At 43.7% G+C, this 23464-nt stretch overlaps 1 protein-coding gene across 1 annotated transcript in view; it reads left to right on the top strand.

The window, feature by feature from the left end:
• LOC120019851 (disco-interacting protein 2 homolog C) overlaps positions 1 to 23464 on the top strand; it is a 133804-nt gene that overhangs the window by 68895 nt on the left and 41445 nt on the right. Inside the window, exons 13-23 of the mRNA XM_038963265.1 lie at positions 6317 to 6419; positions 7378 to 7442; positions 7947 to 8040; positions 8340 to 8459; positions 12455 to 12569; positions 14276 to 14415; positions 18682 to 18818; positions 19182 to 19390; positions 20152 to 20266; positions 21504 to 21705; positions 22532 to 22641. Coding sequence (XP_038819193.1) covers positions 6317 to 6419; positions 7378 to 7442; positions 7947 to 8040; positions 8340 to 8459; positions 12455 to 12569; positions 14276 to 14415; positions 18682 to 18818; positions 19182 to 19390; positions 20152 to 20266; positions 21504 to 21705; positions 22532 to 22641 — 1410 coding nt within the window. The remainder of the gene's footprint in view (positions 1 to 6316; positions 6420 to 7377; positions 7443 to 7946; positions 8041 to 8339; positions 8460 to 12454; positions 12570 to 14275; positions 14416 to 18681; positions 18819 to 19181; positions 19391 to 20151; positions 20267 to 21503; positions 21706 to 22531; positions 22642 to 23464) is intronic.

The raw sequence follows: 23464 nt of genomic DNA, 5'->3' as shown, positions 1-23464 counted from the left end.
TTCCCAAATGACACCCTTTCCCCTATATAGTGCACTACTTTTGACCTGGGCCATGGTCAAAGGTAGTGCACTATAAACGGAGTAGGGTGCCATTTAGCAAGAAGCCCGAGACCAGTCAATCCAGTCAGATAATGTGATTTGTCTTCATTTACTTTGGCTCTTTTTATGCAGCCAGGCGGTAATTAAACCAGAGGCATAGATATTCTATGTTGATTGTGAAGTGAGTGAAAACATCAGAATTAAATAGAGAGAAGAAGATGATGGAACATCATTAGAGCAGACAACCAGGATTGTCTGCATCCAAAATGGCACCTTATTCCCTATACCATTGGGGACGCGGCACTGAGCCAGACCCTGAGCTCATCTGTGTGAATTATTTGTTTATAGTTATATCGCTCAATTTTGTTTTGTCTAAATCCAAGTGCGTTGCAAGTTTGAAAGTGGATTGTACATGGCATGTGTGACCTTCTTAATCCTAATCGGTGTAATATGAGGAAAACTTTCCAATCACTACCGGAGGTTGTATGGATTCCATTAGTAAATCAACCACCATCACCTACTCCCCTGCGTTGCTGCTCTCTTTCCGAGATAAAACTCACTTTCTCCAAAACAGCATTGCATTGCCTGATGGTTGTTCTACAAAGTCAAAAAGGGAAACCAAGCAAAGGTGAGGCTCAAGAGGTGGTGTTAGGAACAGACTATGGAGGCGGGGAAGCTGTCACCCGCTCCCGGTGACTAACCTGTCAACTATGCGGTCACTAAATAATAACCTGGATGAGTTAGCGGCAAGGGCTAAATTTGAAGGGGACTTTAGGAGAAGTAATTGAATCTGCTTTACAGAAACGTGGCTCAAGGAGGACAATATTGATGTGAACATTGATGGATACACTGTCATTAGAGCAGATGGAGACAAAACAACGTCACATAAATCAATAGGCGGGGGGCTATGTATCTTTGTAGATAATACTTGGGCCACGCAGTGTAATGTGATTGAACAAGTGTGCACCAGAGACACATTCTTGTTGTATCATTCAGGCCATTCTATCGTCCACGCGAGTTTGGACAGATTACCATTACTCTGGTCTATGTGCCTGGACCTAACAATAAGGAAGCTGCTGACAGGATTCCAGACTGTTTCAATGCTGCTCTTTCACGATCAGCTGACCAGACAGTAGTTGTGCTTGGGGATTTTAATACGCTCTCCCTTTCTGCGCACCTCCCCACTCTGCAACAGTACAGTATGTCACCTGTCTAACTCGCTCAACTCACATCCTGGACCAGTGTTATGGCAACATAGAGGACGCATACAAGGCAGTGTGCAGAGCACCCATCAGGAAATCCGACCATAACGTTATCCATCTCCTACCGAGATACAGTCAGCAGGTGAAATTTGAATAACCTGTAGAGAAATCCATTCAGGTGTGAACAGAGGAGAGTAGGGAGGAGCTCAAGGATTGCTTTAACATCACACTGGGGGGTGTTCTTTGACTCGTGCAGGGATCCCCACGAGATGACTGACAGCATCACATCATACATCCAGTTCTGTGAGGATACTGTCATTAACATTAAAACTTTCTGAGTATTTCCCAACAACAAGCCCTGGGTAGCTAAGGACTTAAATGTGCATCAATGAAAGGAAGTTTGCTTTCCTGAAAGGAGATACTGATGCTGTAACGGAGAAAGAAACTGAATTCAGGTAAAAAAATGTGTAAAGCTAAAAAGGACTTCAAGGATGAAGTGGAGCAGAGGTTCTGTCCAGCCAATCCAAGACAAGCATGGGAAGGGCTTAATGCAATGGAAAGGAAAAGAAGGAACAATACAACTGCAGACTTTTCATCCTTAGTAAATTACCTTAACTGTTTCTATGAAAGATTTGCCACCGTGGATTTCAAAGATGAATGTAAACAAATATGTGAGCGCATCCCCAAATCCTCTCCTGTCCACATAACAAAGAGCGAGGTGGCCTCATGCTTGTCACATATTGAGCCACACAAAGCAACGGGCCCAGACGGTCTACGGGGCAAGGTACTGAAGGTCTGCGCCGACCAGCTCAAGGGAGTCTTCACATGACTGTTTCAACTCCTGCTGAGCACCTGCACAGTGCCAAACTCCTGCTGAGCACCTGCACAGTGCCAAACTCCTGCTGAGCACCTGCACAGTGCCAAACTCCTGCTGAGCACCTGCACAGTGCCAAACTCCTGCTGAGCACCTGCACAGTGCCAAACTCCTGCTGAGCACCTGCACAGTGCCAAACTCCTGCTGAGCACCTGCACAGTGCCAAACTCCTGAAGGTGTTGACCATTGTACCAGTCCCTAAGAAGTCAGGGGCCAAATCACCAAATTACTTTCGAACTGTGGCCCTCACGCCCCTTCTGGCCAAATGCATGGACAGGGTTGTTAGTAAGCACCTTACCCTGTCCATAGCAGATCAATTGGACCCATTACAGTTTGCCTATTAGGCACAGAGGGGGACTGAGGATGCTACCCTGACCTTGGTGAACATGGTGGCTAGTCACCTTCAATATGCTAAATCATATGCACACATTTAATTTATTGATTTTAGTTCAGCTTCGAAGACAATGCAAATACACACACTGTTGAAACGACTACTGGACCTGAATGTCAACGGAGGCCTCGCAGGTTGGATCAAGGACTTTTTAACTGACCGCCCACAGAGGGTCCTCATGAATGGGGCCCTCTCTGATGAACTGACCCTGAACACACCCAGGGGTGTGTTCTTTTACCGTTGTTGTTCTCTATCTATACTAATGAGATGAAGATCCAAGGAAACAATGTGAGCCTTTTCAAGTTCGTGGATGACATGGCTCTGGTAGGACTCTTTTTTTAAAGATGCTACGTCAGATGGGGACAGCTGTTTTAAACAGACCAACAACCTTCAAGAATGGTGCCGGTCAAGTGGCCTCCACATCAATGTGGAATAAACAAAGGAGCTGATCATCAATGGCAACAACTTGCCAGTGTCCCAACCACTCTCTCTGAATGACCAACCAGTGGAGGTGGTTGAGTGTTTCAAATACCTAGGGACACAAATTGATTGAACAAGCTGAGTTTTACAGAGAATGCATACTATTTTTATAGTATTATAGGAAATTTAAGGAGTTTGGGGTCAGTCAGGATGTTCTGGAGGGGGTGTACAGCAGCTTGGTGGAGAGCATCCTCACGTTCAATATGACAGTCTGGTATGGTAATCTGAGTGTGAGGAGCAAAAGAAAACTGACCAGAATAGTAAACACAGCCAGCAAAGTAATTAGTTGACCACAGGCACATTTGAGCAGTCTGTTCCGCAAGGCAACCAAAAAGAAGACACTGGCTGTCATTGGTGACCCCTCACACCCTCTACACCCTCAGTTAAAGGGTCTTCCCTCTGGCCAGCGCTTCAGAATGCCCATGGTCAAGAAGAACATGTTCAAACATTAATTTGTTCCTTGTGCTGTTAGACTACTAAATGCAAAGTACATTTTGACAGCATATGTACTTATCTATCCAGTGCAGTCGGGACAGCGGTCAGTTGTGAGTGAATGTATCAATGTCCTCTGTTTTTAGTGTATGCAACATGACTGGTTTAAATGTGTATGATGTGAGAATGTATGTGTATGTGATCCTTTTAATGGAAGGTGATGCCAAAGAAAAATGTCTATCCTGGATGGACAATAAAGTTTCTTTCTACAGTATTATATAGTGCACTACATATGACCAAAGCCCTAGTCAAAAGTAGTGCACTTTATAGGGAATAGGTTGCCATTTGGGATGGGTCCATTGTTTGTCTAGACAGAATCCAAAATTGCAGTAATGGGTATTGACCTTTTTGGTACTTTTGGGGTTACTCAAGGTACTTTCCTACTCAGTCCCCACATTTTTCTAGTCCTCTCCTTAGTCAAATGGACATTTACAAGAAAAATGTTCAGCAATGGCTTACAAGAAATTTCCTCGTCAATTCTACAAAGGAAAATGTCTCTAGAAATATTTTGTTCTGGACTTAATCTTTTAGACATGGTTGTTTTCGTAGTCGTGCATCACTAGACATATGTAAGGCTGAGCAGATATCTGGATATGCTATTTATCACTCTTCTCAATGTAATACTACTTCAGATAGTCTGTAAGATATAGAGCATGAAGGTCTGTTATAATGACTTAGCCTAATGACTGTCTAACTTTTAAAGAGCGACTGCCCCTAAAAAGCAACTTCTTGTTTTGAAAATCGCCTATGTGGCATTGATATGAGTCGTAAACATTTATTATCGTTCAAAAATTGACTACAAAGTGTAAATAGAATAATTTTGATCATAAAGTTAGTCTCGTCCAAAACTGAGATTTGCGAGATGATAGGGGGGGAAATGGTGTCACGGAATGAAGGGTAACACAACAGGTTTTCTTGTGTTGGGTTTATTTTAATCCTGCCCACAGCTGGCAGCACCCAAGTAGTCATACATTCGTAGCGCAGCTGCACGTGACCCTATCGTAATGCCCATGGTAAAAATTGATTTGACATATGATATCCCTATGGGGCTAGTTAGGGACCAATGCACAAGGGACAATACTTTAAAAGGTCAATAGCTAAAAATGTCAATGACTTAAAAACCTCAAACCAATTATAAATTGTAGAAATTCCTATACAAATATTGAAAGCATTTAATCAGACAACTAAAAGATGTGCAACATGAAAATATTGTCCCATTTACATTGTGTAATTTGATGGTCCCTAACTATCCCCAGAGATAGGCTATCCAAAGTCAAACCAACTTTGCCATGGTCGCACACCAGCCGACTGAAGCTAATTGGCTAAATAATTTGGCTAACTCTTCCCACCTGCGAACACACACGAGACACCCACATCAAACCACACCTCGAAACCAACTCACGTTTTTATTCAGTCATGGCTGCTAGCATTTCTTAATGAACCAAGTCTAAAATGAGGCGAGATCAGGAAGTGCAGTCCACCTTTAATAATTTTGTTCCATCTCCCTGTCTCTTAGAGCAGATTAGAAAAGCAATGGTATAATCCATCTAAATCGAGTGCTGTTCTCCCATTAGTTAGGTTGAGATAAAATATACTGTGAATAATGAAAGTTGCAACTATTCATTCCAGAGTGTCCCAAATAGCCCCCTATTTCCTATATAGCAGGGCTGTTCAATGTTGGTCCTGGAGGAACAAAACACTTCTGGTTTTCATCCTCAACTTCTAATCAGGGACTGATTCAATCAAGGGACACCAGGTGGGACACCAGGTGAGTGCAATTAACTACCAGGTAGAAACAAAAAACAGAAGTGTTTTGGCCCTCCAGGACCAGATTTGAACAGCCCTGCCTTATACTGTAGTGTACTATGTAGGGAATAGGATGCATTTTGGGAGGTACCCTCAGACAGACAGATGGAATGCTCGCTCTCTGTCTCTATCAATTCAATTTAAGGACTTTATTGGCATGGGAAATATATGTTTACATTGCCAAAGCAAGTGAAGTAGATAATAAACAAAAGTGAAATAAACAATAAAAAATGTACAGTAAACAGTACACTCACAAAAGTTCTAAAAGAATAAAGACATTATAAATGTCATATTATGAGTATAATAACAGTGTTGTAATGATATGCAAATAGTTCAAGTACAGAAGGAAAAATAAATAAACAAATATGTTTCTCTCTCTCTGTGCTCAGTCAGGCAGTGGCTGATGCTGACAGTAGTCTGTACAGTGTTTATGTTGTGTGTTTCTAAGCTAGCTCTGTGGTCGTTCATCAGACTGACTGGAGGAGGCCTAGCCTAGACAGCACCATGGCTTTATTAGAGTGAAGACTGTCATTCCCGTCCTCAGATCTAGTACTGGGTGTGTCTACTAGGACTGGGATGTGTCTGGTCTGAGAGACAGGATGTTACTGCCTGATTGTTAAAGGCAGAATTTGAGTTTCACAACATGGCAGTAGCACTGCCCTACCCCAGGATGTGTGTAAAAAGTAGGCAGAACAACATCATCTGCTAAGAGGCATTATGGGTATTCTCAATAGTAGTGACTGATAATTAATCAGATATATAACAGTAGAGTGGCTTTATAAGCAGTGTTTGAAATGAGCCATGGTTTGTCTGTACTGTAATTAGCAGGTGGCGTCTAACAACATGACCGTACAGTAGGTAGGGGAAATAATGGGCAATACATCATATGTGTAATGATGGTCTGTGTTGCTGCTTTGTGACTGTGATACACAGCACCCTAACGCCTGCTCTCTGTCTCTCTCTCTCTGTGTGTGTCTGTCACTCTCTCGCTCTGTCTCTCTCTCTCCTCACCTCTTCCCTGCTCACTTGCAGTATAAGACGTGTAAGGATGGCAGTGTGCTGGGAGTGACGGTGATGAGGATAGCTTTGCTGACTCACTGTCAGGCCCTCACCCAGTCCTGTGGATACACAGAAGGTGGGACTCTGCAGCCCTCTCCGATAAGACATTCTACAGAAGTCATAGCACTAAGACTCTGCTATGGGAGACATAGAACATGCATTAGAGATATACTTTTTCATTACAATTGGATTCTCTCTCTCCATCTTTCACTTGTCTGGGTGTTGTGCTTCTCACAACAGTCATTGATCTAAACCCCATCTCTCACAGTAATGATCATGCATTGTGTACATAGAATCTAACATGTCATGTATCAGGGTTACTGTTTGATATGTCTATGTTGGATTAAACTCTGATGTGCTCTGTTATGTCTGTCTCGCTCTCTCTCTCTGTGTCTGTCTCTGTGTCTCTCTCTCTGTCTCTCTCTCTATCTCTGTGTCTCTCTCTGTGTCTCTGTTTCTGTGTCTCTCTCTCTCTCTCTCTCTCTCTCTCTCTCTCTCTCTATCTCTGTGTCTCTCTCTGTGTCTCTGTTTCTGTCTCTCTCTCTCTCTCTCTCTCTCTCTCTCTCTCTCTCTCTCTCTCTCTCTCTCTCTGTGCCTCTCTCTCTCTGTGCCTCTCTCTCTCTGTCTCTCTCTCTATCTCTGTGTCTCTCTCTGTGTCTGTCTCTGTGTCTCTCTCTCTGTCTCTCTCTCTCTCTCTGTGCCTCTCTCTCTGTGCCTCTCTCTCTGTGCCTCTCTCTCTCTGTGCCTCTTTCTCTGTGCCTCTCTCTCTCTGTGCCTCTCTCTCTGTGCCTCTCTCTCTGTGCCCCTCTCTCTCTCTCTGTGACTCTCTCTCTCTCTGTGCCTCTCTCTCTCTGTGCCTCTCTCTCTGTGCCTCTCTCTCTCTGTGCCTCTCTCTCTGTGCCTCTCTCTCTCTGTGCCTCTCTCTCTATGTGCCTCTCTCTCTCTCTGTGCCTCTCTCTCTCTCTGTGCCTCTCTCTCTCTGTGCCTCTCTCTCTCTGTGCCTCTCTCTCTCTGTGCCTCTCTCTCCCCTGCAGCTGAGACCATAGTGAATGTATTAGACTTTAAGAAGGACGTGGGGCTGTGGCATGGTATTCTCACGGTGAGGACCTTCCAGCAGGGCTTTGATACACACACACGTCTGCACAGGGCTTAGAGGGCTCGTTAAAGATGATTATATTCTTACTATGTTTTCTTTGAGCACCATTTTGAAATGGGAATTATATTATCAGAGGGGATTTTTACCACTGTTTAAATGTGTTCTCCCAAATCCAATTCTAACGAACAGTGAATATATTCTAATGTGTAGCCACGGGGACTTTAGTCTCTGTTGTGTTAGAGCAATACAGGCTGCATCCCAAATGGCATCCTATTACCTATAGGGTGCACTACTTTTTACGAGGGCCCATAAGGCTCTGTACTATAAAGGTGAAAGGGTGCTGTTTGGGATGCATAGTGCATACACTAATTAATCAGTGTTTTAACCAATGAGATCTCATATCAGTTTTCCTAATTAGCCTAGAAAAATCCTGATAATTACCAGTCTTGATTGAGTCTTGACTTACATGTAATAACGGCTCTGATGAATGTGTCTCTCCTGTTGCAGAGTGTGATGAACATGATGCATGTTATCAGTATACCCTACTCACTGATGAAGGTCAACCCACTGTCCTGGATCCAGAAAGTGTGCCAATACAAAGGTCTGGATTCACCATCTCTCCATTCACTCAAGCTTCAGCTAATATACTGTAGATACATGTGTATTTGACAATTGATACTGTTTAATAATATTGCATTTTACTTGGTTGTAAGGATGGTTTCATGTACAGTTGAAACTGTTACTTCACTGTTAGCATGTTGACCGATAACATTGGAGTAACATCAAAAGGGATATCTTCTGAATAATATTGAACTTGCATTTTGACCACACTGATTGACTTCTTTTTTTTCTTCATGTGGACTGTCCTTAACCCTTCCCATGATGTGATCCATCCCACAGCAAAGGTGGCATGTGTAAAGTCCAGGGACATGCACTGGGCCTTGGTGGCCCACAAGGACCAGAGGGACATCAACCTGAGCTCACTACGCATGCTGGTGGTGGCCGATGGATCCAACCCCTGTAAGACCACACTACTTTATCCTCTCTCTCTCTGTCTCTCTCTCTCTCTCTGTCTTTCTCTCTCGCTCTGCATCTCTCTCGCTCTCTCTGTCTCTCTGTCTTTCTCTGTCTCTCTCTGCCTCTCTGTCTCTCTCTGCCTCTCTCTCTGTCTTTCTCTGTCTCGCTCTGCCTCTGTCTTTCTCTGTCTCGCTCTGTCTCGCTCTGTCTCGCTCTGTCTTTCTCTGTCTCGCTCTGTCTTTCTCTGTCTCGCTCTGCCTCTCTGTCTTTCTCTGCCTCTCTGTCTTTCTCTGTCTCGCTCTGTCTCTCTGTTTTCTCTGTCTCGCTCTGTCTCTCTCTGTCTCGCTCTGTCTTTCTCTGTCTCGCTCTGTCTTTCTCTGCCTCTCTGTCTCGCTCTGTCTCGCTCTGTCTCTGTCTTTCTCTGTCTTTCTCTGTCTCGCTCTGTCTCTCTCTGTCTCGCTCTGTCTTTCTCTGTCTCGCTCTGTCTTTCTCTGTCTCGCTCTGTCTCTCTGTCTCGCTCTGTCTTTCTCTGTCTTTCTCTGTCTCGCTCTGTCTCGCTCTGTCTTTCTCTGTCTCGCTCTGTCTTTCTCTGTCTCGCTCTGTCTTTCTCTGTCTCACTCTGTCTTTTTCTGTCTCGCTCTGTCTCGCTCTGTCTTTCTCTGTCTCGCTCTGCCTCTCTGTCTTTCTCTGACTCGCTCTGACCCTCTGCCTTTCAATGCCTCTCTGTCTTTCTCTGCCTCTCTGTCTTTCTCTGTCTCGCTCTGTCTCGCTCTGTCTTTCTCTGTCTCGCTCTGTCTCTCTCTGTCTCGCTCTGTCTTTCTCTGTCTCGCTCTGTCTTTCTCTGTCTCGCTCTGCCTCTCTGTCTTTCTCTGACTCGCTCTGCCTCTCTGTCTCGCTCTGTCTTTCTCTGTCTCGCTCTGTCTTTCTCTGTCTCGCTCTGTCTCGCTCTGTCTTTCTCTGTCTCGCTCTGTCTTTCTCTGTCTCGCTCTGTCTTTCTCTGTCTCACTCTGTCTTTCTCTGTCTCGCTCTGTCTTTCTCTGTCTCGCTCTGCCTCTCTGTCTTTCTCTGACTCGCTCTGACCCTCTGTCTTTCTCTGCCTCTCTGTCTTTCTCTGCCTCTCTGTCTTTCTCTGTCTCGCTCTGTCTCGCTCTGTCTTTCTCTGTCTCGCTCTGTCTCTCTGTCTCGCTCTGTCTTTCTCTGTCTCGTTCTGCCTCTCTGTCTTTCTCTGACTCGCTCTGCCTCTCTGTCTTTCTCTGCCTCTCTGTCTCGCTCTGTCTTTCTCTGTCTCGCTCTGTCTCTCTCTCTCTGTCTTTCTCTGTCTTTCTCTCTGCCTCTGTCTTTCTCTGTCTCGCTCTGCCTCTCTGTCTTTCTCTGTCTCGCTCTGCCTTTCTCTGTCTCGCTCTGCCTTTCTCTGTCTCGCTCTGTCTCTCTGTCTCGCTCTGTCTCTCTGTCTCGCTCTCTCTCTCTGTCTCGCTCTCTCTCTCTCTCTGTCTCTCTCTCTCTCTCTAAAAATGAATTCTAGAAATATATCAGATGGGGTAAAATATTGTGTAGAACTATAGTACTGTAACTCTGTCCATGTTCATGATGCAGGTCTCATAGAATGTCCCTTTGTCACCTAGGCTAAGTAGTCTTATAACTCTAGTCTTGATTCCGACTACAGGGACTTGTAATGAAGTATAATGTAACCAATATATAATTGACCAAGCAGCTGCCATGGAACCATTACAGTAATCTACCACTGGTGCTGTAAAAACTAACACTACGTACCACTGCTACATTTGTATAGCTTAAGATACAGTTGAAGTCGGAAGTTTACATACACTTAGGTTGGAGTCATTAAAACTCGTTTTTCAACCACTTCACCAATTTCTTGTTAACAAACTATAGTTTTGGCAAGTCGGTTAGGACATCTACTTTGTGCATGACACAAGTCATTTTTCAAAAAATTGTTTACAGACAGATTATTTCACTTATAATTCACTATCACAATTTCAATGGGTCAGAAGTTTACATACACTAAGTTGACTGTGCCTATAATTTTCTGGAATTTTCCAAGCTGTTTATGTCATGGCTTTAGAAGCTTCTGATAGGCTAATTGACATAATTTGAGTCAATTGGAGGTGTACATGTGGATGTATTTCAAGGCCTACCTTCTAACTCAGTGCCTCTTTGCTTGACATCATGGGAAAATCAAAAGAAATCAGCCAAGACCTCAGAAGAAAAAACATGTAGACCTCCACAAGTCTGGTTCATCCTTGGGAGCAATTTCTAAACGCCTGAAGGTACCACGTTCATCTGTACAAACAATAGTACGCAAGTATAAACACCATGGGACCACGCAGCCGTCATACCGCTCAGGAAGGAGACACGTTCTGTCTCCTAGAGATGAACGTACTTTGGTGCGAAAGTACAAATCAATCCCAGAACAACAGCAAAGGACCTTGTGAAGATGCTGGAGGAAACAGGTACAAACGTATCTATATCCACAGTAAAACGAGTCCTATATCGACATAACCTGAAAGGCCGCTCAGCAAGGAAGAAGCCACTGCTCCAGAACCGCCATTAAAAAAGCCAGACTACGGTTTGCAACTGCACAAGGGGAAAAAGATCGTACTTTTTGGAGAAATGTCCTCTGGTCTGATGAAACAAAAGTAGAACTGTTTGGCCATAATGACCATTGTTACGTTTGGAGGAAAAAGGGGGAGTCTTGCACGCCGAGGAACACCATCCCAACCGTGAAGCACGGGGGTGGCAGCATCATGTTCATGTGGGAGTGCTTTGCTGCAGGAGGGACTGGTGCACTTCACAAAATAGATGGCATCATGAGGATGGAAATGATGTGGATATATTAAAGCAACATCTCAAGACATCAGTCAGGAAGTTAAAGCTTGGTCGCAAATGGGTCTTCCAAATGGACAATGACCCCAAGCATACTTCCAAAGTTGTGGCAAAATGGCTTAAGGACAACAAAGTCAAGGTATTGGAATGGCCATCACAAAGCCCTGACCTCAATCCCATAGAAAATCTGTGGGCAGAACTGAAAAAGCGTGTGCGAGCAAGGATCCTACAAACTTGACTCAGTTCCACCAGCTCTGTCAGGAGGAATGGGCCAAAATTCACCCAACTTATTGTGGGAAGCTTGTGGAAGGCTACCTGAAACGTTTGACCCAAGTTAAACAATTTTAAAGGCAATGCTACCAAATACTAATTGAGTGTATGTAAACTTCTGACCCACTGGGAATGTGATGAAAGAAATAAAAGCTGAAATAAATCCTTATCTCTACTATTATTTTGACATTTCACATTCTTAAAATAAAGTGGTGATCCTAACTCACCTAAAACAGGGCATTTTACTGGGATTAAATGTCAGGAATTGTGAAAAACTGAGTTTAAATGTATTTGGCTAAGGTGTATGTAAACTTCCGACTTCAACTGTAGCTATGGGAGGGTAAGGGTTGAGTAATGCTGTTCTTTGCCAGCCTTGTAAATGTGAATCTAAAGAATATAATTGAAAGGAACAAATGGGTTAGAATGGTGTAGAGGCAGTGAGATCTGGTAACGGAAGGCAGTGAAATCCGATAACGTCATTTGATAATGAACAGTATGTGGGCTCAGCATCTGAGCTCAGCCTGACAGGGTTCTGGTGGCACTGACAAGCAGTGCAAGCATGGAGCAAATCAACTGTGCTACAGCAATTAACCTGCAATTAACCTGCTGCAACAGTTGTCCATATAATCAAACAATGCTGACATGTTAGATTGGTATAATGGAGTTTTCCTCCTCTCGCACAGGAGCTAAATCTATTGCTTCCAACCCACTGGAAAACCGCACAACTTAAATTTGAATGAGCTAGTCTGTCAATAAGTCAGTCTGTAGTGTCAGGATTAGGATATCTGTTTGTTCTTCAACATTGACTCTTAACTTATCTTTCTCTGTCTTCCTCTCTCTCATCCCCCTCTCTCTTTGTCTCTCCCCTCTCTCTTCCTCTCTCTCAGGGTCCATCTCGTCGTGTGATGCTTTCCTCAATGTCTTCCAGAGTAAGGGGCTGAAGCCGGAGGTGATCTGTCCCTGTGCCAGCTCTCCAGAGGCCCTCACTGTAGCCATCAGGAGGTACACACACACACACACTCTCGTTGGTATTAACTTATATGCTCTTAAAACAAAAACTCTTACGTTTGCTGTCCTGTGGTATTTCAAGGTCAGTGTTTTTTCATCCATCTGTTACATAGTGTAGCTCAACTTCAAATAGCCACTGCTTACACAAACGAGGGCAAGTTTAATTAACTTTTTCCTGTAATTTGAGATTTCACTCCCTGCTCTTGATTATGACACTGTAAAATGTTCACTGTGTGCGCCACATGCATCTTGCCATTACGGGTACTGTGGCAATTACATTATTTTATTTCCAGCAAACACAGTTTCAAACTCACACATCTAATAAACGTCATGCCAATAAAACATATGACAGTTTCTCTTCTGTTGCCCAGACACACATACAGAAGTACATGCACGAACACACATACAGAAGTACATGCACGAACACACATACAGAAGTACATGCACGAACACACATACAGAAGTACATGCACGAACACACATACAGAAGTACATGCACGAACACACATACAGAAGTACATGCACGAACACACATACAGAAGTACATGCACGAACACACATACAGAAGTACATGCACGAACACACATGCACGAACACACATGCGCGGACACACATGCGCGGACACACACGCGCGGACACACACGCAGTAACTCTAATGAAAGCACCCCCATTGTGGCGTTGTCCTGTTTTTTTTTATGACCCTCCGTTGTCCCATGGGCGTTGAGCTTCGGGAACAGCCACAGCTCTAGCCCTCTAATTGGCTGTTGTTTGAATGGGATGAAGGTTTTGATTGGTGGATGTGTATTTTTGGACTTGCTGATAGTGGCACTACGCTGTGGCTGACCCTGGTTCTGAACCCAAGCTCTCTGTGTATATTGACCTTCTAGATGAATCACTTTTTGACCACACCCCTTTTCTGACCACTTCTACCATGGGCAAACATGTATGGAAGGTTTTGTTGAAATAAAAAGGGTGCGGTCAAAAAGTGAATGAATTCATATGGAACGACCCTATAGGTATCTACTGAATTCATATAGAACGACCATGTAGGTATCTACTGAATTCATATAGAACGACCATATAGGTATCTACTGAATTCATATAGAACGACCATATAGGTATCTACTGAATTCATATAGAACGAACATTTAGGTATCTACTGAATTCATATAGAACGACCCTATAGGTATCTACTGAATTCATATAGAACGACCATATAGGTATCTACTGAATTCATATAGAATGAACATTTAGGTATCTACTGAATTCATATAGAACGACCCTATAGGTATCTACTGAATTCATATAGAACGACCCTATAGGTATCTACTGAATTCATATAGAACGACCATATAGGTATGTACTAAATTCATATAGAACGACCATGTAGGTATCTACTGCATTCATATAGAACGACCATATAGGTATCTACTGAATTCATATAGAACGACCATGTAGGTATGTACTGAATTCATATAGAACGACCATGTAGGTATGTACTAAATTCATATAGAACGACCATGTAGGTATGTACTGCATTCATATAGAACGACCATGTAGGTATGTACTGCGTTCATATAGAACGACCCTATAGGTATCTACTGAATGCGTATGTCTACCAGGGTCAATGAGATATGCAGAAGACACATTTATGTTGCTCATTAAGTAAATGGACAATAAAGTAATCATCTTCTTAATAGGCCGACAGACGACAGTAACCAGCCCCCGGGGAGAGGAGTACTGTCCATGCAGGGTCTGAGTCACGGGGTCATCAGGGTGGACTCTGAGGAGAAGCTGTCTGTTCTCACCCTGCAGGACGTGGGCACCGCCATGCCAGGAGGTAAGCAAGGGTAGAAATGCCAAGGTTTCCAGAAATCCTGGTTGGTAGATTCCCAGCATCAGATGGGAATAGGAAGGAAATCCGGTAACCTGCAACATGTATTTCTGGAAAACCTGGGAATTTCTGGAATGTTACTAGAGATTATGCAACCGTATAACAAACACAGCTTAATGTCTGCCTTATGCCCCTAACACAGCTTAATGTCTGCCTTATGCCCCTAACACAGCTTAATGTCTGCCTTATGCCCCTAACACAGCTTAATGTCTGCCTTATGCCCCTAACACAGCTTAATGTCTGCCTTATGCCCCTAACACAGCTTTATGTCTGATTTATGCCCCTAACACAGCTTTATGTCCGACTTATGCCCCTAACACAGCTTCATGTCTGCCTTATGCCCCTAACACAGCTTTATGTCTGCCTTATGCCCCCAACACAGCTTTATGTCTGCCTTATGCCCCTAACACAGCTTTATGTCTGCCTTATGCCCCCAACACAGCTTTATGTCTGCCGTATGCCCCCAACACAGCTTTATGTCTGCCTTATGCCCCTAACACAGCTTTATGGCTGCCTTATGCCCCTAACACAGCTTAATGTCTGCCTTATGCCCCCAACACAGCTTTGTCAGCCTTATGCCCCTAACACAGCTTAATGTCTGCCTTATGCCCCTAACACAGCTTAATGTCTGCCTTTATGCCCCTAACACAGCTTAATGTCTGCCTTATGCCCCTAACACAGCTTTATACCTGCCTTATGCCCCTAACACAGCTTAATGTCTGCCTTATGCCCCTAACACAGCTTAATGTCTGCCTTATGCCCCTAACACAGCTTAATGTCTGCCTTTATGCCCCTAACACAGCTTAATGTCTGCCTTATGCCCCTAACACAGCTTTATACCTGCCTTATGCCCCTAACACAGCTTAATGTCTGCCTTATGCCCCTAACACAGCTTCATGTCTGCCTTATGCCCCTAACACAGCTTCATGTCTGCCTTATGCCCCTAACACAGCATCATGTCTACCTTATGCCCCTAACACAGCTTTATGTCTGCCTTATGCCCCTAACACAGCTTAATGTCTGCCTTATGCCCCTAACACAGCTTAATGTCTGCCTTATGCCCCTAACACAGCTTAATGTCTGCCTTATGCCCCTAACACAGCTTCATGTCTGCCTTATGCCCCTAACACAGGTTCATGTCTGCCTTATGCCCCTAACACAGCTTTATGTCTGATTTATGCCCCTAACACAGCTTAATGTCTGATTTATGCCCCTAACACAGCTTTATGTCCGACTTATGCCCCTAACACAGCTTTATGTCTGACTTATGCCCCAACACAGCTTTATGTCTGATTTATGCCCCTAACACAGCTTTATGTCTGACTTATGCCCCTAACACAGCTTTATGTCTGATTTATGCCCCTAACACAGCTTTATGTCTGCCTTATGCCCCTAACACAGCTTTATGTCTGCCTTATGCCCCTAACACAGCTTTATGTCTGACTTATGCCCCTAACACAGCTTTATGTCTGACTTATGCCCCTAACACAGCTTAATGTCTGCCTTATGCCCCTAACACAGCTTAATGTCTGCCTTATGCCCCTAACACAGCTTCATGTCTGCCTTATGCCCCTAACACAGGTTCATGTCTGCCTTATGCCCCTAACACAGCTTTATGTCTGATTTATGCCCCTAACACAGCTTAATGTCTGATTTATGCCCCTAACACAGCTTTATGTCCGACTTATGCCCCTAACACAGCTTTATGTCTGACTTATGCCCCTAACACAGCTTTATGTTTGACTTATGCCCCAACACAGCTTTATGTCTGATTTATGCCCCTAACACAGCTTTATGTCTGACTTATGCCCCTAACACAGCTTTATGTCTGATTTATGCCCCTAACACAGCTTTATGTCTGCCTTATGCCCCTAACACAGCTTTATGTCTGCCTTATGCCCCTAACACAGCTTTATGTCTGCCTTATGCCCCTAACACAGCTTTATGTCTGACTTATGCCCCTAACACAGCTTTATGTCTGACTTATACCCCTAACACAGCTTTATGTCTGATTTATGCCCCTAACACAGCTTAATGTCTGATTTATGCCCCTAACACAGCTTTATGTCCGACTTATGCCCCTAACACAGCTTTATGTCTGATTTATGCCCCTAACACAGCTTTATGTCTGACTTATACCCCTAACACAGCTTTATGTCTGATTTATGCCCCTAACACAGCTTTATGTCTGACTTATGCCCCTAACACAGCTTTATGTCTGACTTATGCCCCTAACACAGCTTAATGTCTGCCTTATGCCCCTAACACAGCTTTATGTCTGCCTTATGCCCCTAACACAGCTTTATGTCTGACTTATACCCCTAACACAGCTTTATGTCTGATTTATGCCCCTAACACAGCTTTATGTCTGATTTATGCCCCTAACACAGCTTTATGTCTGATTTATGCCCCTAACACAGCTTTATGTCTGATTTATGCCCCTAACACAGCTTTATGTCTGACTTTTGCCCCTAACAAGGATAGAAAGCATTATAACAAACAACAGAATGTGCGTAGATGCTTTGAATTTACCAGACACCAACACACACAATAACTTGATGTATGCCTGATTCAGCCAAAAATGACTCCTTTGATATCCACATTTTGTTATACAGCAGAAGTTATTATTTATTCCGATAATGAGTTTCCATTTCCATTTAATGGAATCTTGTTTTCCATTCAAAAATCCTGGCATTACTCACAGAAGCCTCATAAGTGACCGGCAAGACCACGTATAAAGTAAATATATTGACCCATACAAAGTAAAAATATAATAAAGCTTAATCTGAGCTTTCCACAGCGAAGAGCAGCCTACTTTTCTAGGAGTGTTTTTATTGTGATCTGACTTAGTGGGAGGGTTGGATACAAAGGGGGACTCCCAAATTGCCCCCTATTCCCTACATAGTGCACTACTTTTGACCAGAGCACTTTGGGCTCTACAGTTGAAGTCGGAAGTTTACATACACCTTAGCCAAATACATTTAAACTCAGTTTAAATTGCCTGTTTTAGGTCAGTTAGGATCACCACTTTATTTTAAGAATGTGAAATGTCAGAGTAATAGTAGAGAGAAGGATTTATTTCAGCTTTTATTTCTTTCATCACATTCCCAGTGGGTCAGAAGTTTACATGCACTCAATTAGTATTTATGAGCATTGCCTTTAAACTGTTTAACGTGGGTCAAACGTTTCGGGTAGCCTTCCACAAGCTTCCCACAATAATTTGGGTGAATTTTGGCCCATTCCTCTTGACAGAGCTGGTGGAACTGAGTCAAGTTTGTAGGATCCTTGCTCGCACACGCTTTTTCAGTTCTGCCCACAAATTTTCTATGGGATTGAGGTCAGGGCTTTGTGATGGCCACTCCAATACCTTGACTTTGTTGTCCTTAAGCCATTTTGCAACAACTTTGGAAGTATTGTCAGAAATTGTCAGTAAACAATTGTTGGAAAAATTACTTGTGTCATGCACAAAGTAGATGTCCTAACCGACTTGCCAAAACTATAGTTTGTTAACAAGAAATGTGTGGAGTGGCTGAAAAACTAGTTTTAATGGCTCCAACCTAAGTGTATGTAAACTTCCGACTTCAACTGTATATAAGGAAATAGGGTGTGTCGTGGTTTCTAGAGACCAGAGGGTCACATCTTCCCCTGCATGTGGTGCCCAGATGAGTGTCTGACTGCTCTGATAGTAGTCTATATAGGACCTCTACACCCACACAGAGACCCTGCAGCCATGACCCAGGGGCCCAGGCCCTCCCTACCACCTCCCTAACCCTGTCTTAACCTGTCTCCTACCAGCAACAGATAAGGGTGAACGTAACCACTTCACCTACCGTCTGTTAAGGGCTTCCTGGAAGTGTGTTGATGTGGTCATGAAGCACCCAACACCTTTCTACTGTCCTCTCCACCTCTGAACACACCAGGCTTGCGTCACAAATGCCACCCTATTCCTATATAGGGCACTATAAGGCTCTGGTCAAAAGTAGTGCACTTAATCAGGAAAGGGTGCCATTTTGGACACACCCTCAGTTTCCTCAGCTATGTGCTGCAGAGTAATACAGTGACTATATAATGAAGTGCACTTGGCTTGATCAGGATCAGGGGAGGTAGCTGGGCCACTTCTCCAAACTCTCTTCTCTCTCTCTCTGCTATTTGCTAATAAACTGTTGGCCTCAACCTCTCCCCTCTTTTTTCCCTCTTTTGAATTTTTTGCAGCTCTCATGTGCGTCGTGAAACCAGATGGGGTTCCGCAGTTATGCAAAACAGATGAGATCGGGGAGCTGTGTGTGTGTTCTGTCGCCACGGGGACGTCGTACTACGGTCTCTCAGGCATGACCAAGAACACCTTTGAGGTAAGGTATAACAGCATGGGGCTATGGGTTGAGCTACCCCTGGGTCCTGGCTAGGGACGAATGAAGCTCCTGGGGATTGACTCTAAAAACTGCTGTTGCTTCCGTAGTCTGAAAAACACATTCACAATTCCTCAAGTGCACTTTAATCCATTAGTGGAGAGAGACTCATTTAATGGAATTGCACCCTTATGTGATTTGTTAGTTCATTCATTCATTTGTTTTATTTAGCCATTGGGCTAATTTAACCATCACTTTATCCACCTGAATTTCAGGGATTGTGTGTGATGCTTGTGTGTGTATTGCAGGTTTTTATGAGTGTGATAAACGAATGTGTGTGTATGTGTGTGTGTCTGTGTACTCTAGGTGTTCCCCATGAACAGTGTTGGGGCTCCCATCAGTGAGTACCCCTTCACCAGGACAGGCTTACTGGGCTTCGTGGGTCCTGGGGGGCTGTGCTTCATCGCTGGCAAGATGGACGGCCTCATGGTGGTGGGGGGAAGGCGGCACAACGCTGATGACATCGTGGCTACAGCCCTGGCTGTGGAGCCCATGAAGTTTGTCTACAGGGGGAGGTGGGTTCTAATCCATTTGTTGTGTATATAGTGACAGGAGTTTTTCTGAACATGTGACCTAACCAGGTAAGCCTCTGGGCCCTAGATATAGGTTATAGAATAGACTCTGGGCCCTAGATATAGGTTATAGAATAGACTCTGGGACCGAGATATAGGTTATAGAATAGACTCTGGGCCCTAGATATAGGTTATAGAATAGACTCTGGGACCTAGATATAGGTTATAGAATAGACTCTGGGACCTAGATATAGGTTATAGAATAGACTCTGGGACCGAGATATAGGTTATAGAATAGACTCTGGGACCTAGATATAGGTTATAGAATAGACTCTGGGACCTAGATATAGGTTATAGAATAGACTCTAGGCCCTAGATATAGGTTATAGAATAGACTCTGGGACCTAGATATATGTTATAGAATAGACTCTGGGCCCTAGATATAGGTTATAGAATAGACTCTGGGCCTTAGATATAGGTTATAGAATAGACTCTGGGCCCTAGATATAGGTTATATTTCTTGATCAAGTCAAGTGGAGTGGTAAAACTCCTGACACTACTTAATGAATACAGTATGGTGATTGTAGCTGATTGACTGATGATGTGTGTCTCTGCTAATGCTGTGTTGGTAACAGTATTGGTCTGTCTCTCTGTTTTTCTGTGCTCCAGGATAGCAGTGTTTTAACAGTGTTGGTCTCATAGAGATCATATAAGTCATTCTATATGTAATTCTATGGTCGGTCTCCTGTCTCTCTGTGCTTCAGGATAGCAGTGTTCTCCATCACTGTGTTACATGATGAGAGGATTGTGGTGGTGGCAGAGCAGAGACCTGATTCTACAGAGGAGGACAGCTTTCAGTGGATGAGTAGAGTGTTGCAGGTATGCACACTCACACACACACACACACACCAGTAGACTGATTTAAAGCCCTGTACTGTAACCCAGCCCTCTATGTTCTTGTCCATTGCTAAAGAGACTGTGGTTCACTATTAAAGCTTTCTGCAGCTTTATGATTGCAGTAAAAACAAAGACATTTTCTCTCTCTCTTGATCCAGTTACACATGGCCTTGATGTCTGTACTTTCTTTACGACTTTTATGTAGCCAAATCTAATCACCTAGTTCCACTTAAGTCGAATATTCATTTATTCATGTATTGATGTCAATGGGAGACCAAGTGAGAATTTAACTTAAGTGGCAGTTAGGATTTGCCCATTAGCCGTACTTTGAATGTCTCAAACACTAACAATCACTGTTCCTCCACATACAGGCGATATATGGTATGTCTTTACTGCTGTAGGTCTATCTGATTGTGTCACAAATGGCACACTATTCCCTATATAATGCACTCCTTTTGACCAGAGGCCTATGGGGCACACATCACCCTAAATCCCAGACCACACAGGAAGATGTCCATCAACATTTGTGTGACAGTGTCAATTCAGATACAGTGCGTAGCATATGCCACTGTAATTGTCTTGAACATCCATAGTAAACAGTTGTATTCTTTCTCGAAATGGGAGTTCCTTGAGTTTTCCAGCCGTAGCCTGCCTAGGCTATATGCCTATGGTTGACATCAACACAGGTAGGCAGTTGTTTTCATATGTATCCTATTTGACTGAAAAACCATATCTTACAGTCCAATACATTTTCAAGTACATCTTTAGTCTACTTAGCATAGCGGAGATCATAACAATTATTCTAAGGCACTCACTAACCATGCACCCTGTTTGAACGTCATCAACCAAATCGGCTGTAAGCTAAAACAGTGATAGCCTACTGTCAAGAAATGAAATTGACAACATGATCTATAATTCCGAAACACAATCCAGTTGATAAATTATACAATGTCGTTGCATTGCTACACCGTGTATCATAAGCACTAGCCTAAACATAATATTGGCACTGGCAGTTAAACGTATCAACACTAAATAGACACATTTCACAACTCCAGACGTAACAATGCACAAACAGTCTATTTTCTGACAGTTTCTCAGGTCATTTGACCAGCATTGCTCTGCGGTGATGCAAGACAAATAGACTCATTTGACGCGCCGGTGACGCTCGTGGCCCGTCGGTTTTCTCTCATTCACTCCCATGCATTCCCTCCCCATACAGGCCATAGATGGGATCCACCAGGTGGGGGTGTATTGCCTGGCCTTGGTCCCCTCCAACACCCTTCCTAAAACCCCTCTGGGGGGAATCCACCTGTCAGAGAGCAAGCAGCTGTTCCTGGAGGGCTCCCTGCACCCCTGCAACGTCCTCATGTGCCCTCATACCTGTGTCACCAACCTGCCCAAGCCCCGGCAGAAACAACCAGGTGAGACACTATGTTACACCATAGCACACCATCCTGAGTGGGTCTGCCTAGGGGATTGATAGTTCATTTGTTTCATTGAAATCCTTAGTTTGTGTGGTTTTATTGGGTGCAATGAAGTCAGTGCAGAACTTGCAAGTAGATTCACTTAGATGTATATTAGATTTCTATTTTAAAAACCTGTACTGATAGGGAGATAGAGATATCTACATTCATTATATCTACATTCATTTATTTCAACTTCTTCATATGTGTTTATTACGTTGGATGAGGTGTACAACTAAGATCATGCAGATTGAGAACTGTACAGGGAGTGTATTGTAATCTGGTCCGATGACTATTGTAACATGTTTCCCATCTGATCCAACACATTCCATTCCGTATCTCAGCTGTCACCTCTCTCCATTAGTTTCTGGACTGTGTTCCTCCTAGATAGATCTTCCTTTACAGCACAAGTTTCTCTGGCCATTTCTGTCTGAAAGGCACTCTGTCAGAGTAGAATCCTCCAGTCAATTGACCCACCCATTCAGTTCCACTTGCCTCTGAACACAAGGTCAATCTCAGCCCACCCTGTCACTGTAAATGTCTTCTGGGGAATTCACTGCACACACACAATGTGAGCCAGTGTATATCACTACAGATCACTGCCAGGGATATACACCACCTGTGTGTGTGTGTGTGTGTGTGTGTGTGTGTGTGTGTGTGTGTGTGTGTGTGTGTGTGTGTGTGTGTGTGTGTGTGTGTGTGTGTGTGTGTGTGTGTGTGTGTGTGTGTGTGTGTGTGTGTGTGTGTAGTTATGTATGTCTGACCCCTATGCCTCTGTCCTCAGAGATCGGGCCTGCCTCTGTGATGGTGGGGAACCTGGTATCGGGGAAGAGGATTGCCCAGGCTAGTGGCAGGGACTTGGGCCAGATGGAAGACAATGATCAGGCAAGAAAGGTGTGTGTGTGGCTCTCTGAGGGCTTGGTTTTCATCAACACACTCATCTACATCAACACACTCATTAAACCATCGACTGTGTGCCACTAGCTGAATCTGATGATGCATCCCAAATGGCATTATTTTCCCTGCATAGTGCAATACTTTTGACAAGAGCCCTATGGTCCCTGGTCAAAAGTAGTGCGCTGTATAGAGAATAGGGTGCCATTTGGGACACATCCTGGCCCGGTTTAATCTGGCACGCTCTTCATGTTTCATTTGACCGTCTACGCTCGTTTGACCCCTTATACACAAGTGTAGTGGTAGTTCAACCATTGTTCATCTGTAGTCTCCTCAAGTCATTTGAATGCTTTATGTCACATCCTCTGTTTTCTATAAATGATCTCTCTAATTCTATTCTTTCATTCATAATACCTAAGCATTTATATGGACGGAGCAATACCGACAACAGCCCCATAGCTCTGCAGTCCAGTCAGATGTATTGTTTGAGATCCACTCTGAGTTAGACTCAATTTAAAGGCTAAAACTGTACTGGTAACAGTAGACGGATGTGGTTACAGGACTAATATGGAACAAATCCTTTAAAAGCAGCACAGAGACAGGCCACTTTAAGATATATTTCGTAGGCACAGTAAGACATTTCACTTCGATTTCATAGCCTCTCTGTCGCAGAGATACCTAATATTAGGGTGTGTAAGTGTACCCATTAACTGCACCCCAAATGACACCCTATCCTTATGGGCCCTGGTCAAAAGTAGTGCACTAACTATATAGGGAATAAGGAGCCATTTGGTACACAGTTTGGTGTGTTCTCGCAGAGGTT

Source organism: Salvelinus namaycush, chromosome 25 (assembly GCF_016432855.1).
Source record: "Salvelinus namaycush isolate Seneca chromosome 25, SaNama_1.0, whole genome shotgun sequence".
Taxonomy (NCBI): domain Eukaryota; kingdom Metazoa; phylum Chordata; class Actinopteri; order Salmoniformes; family Salmonidae; genus Salvelinus; species Salvelinus namaycush.
This window is presented reverse-complemented; position numbering and strand designations above follow the sequence as displayed.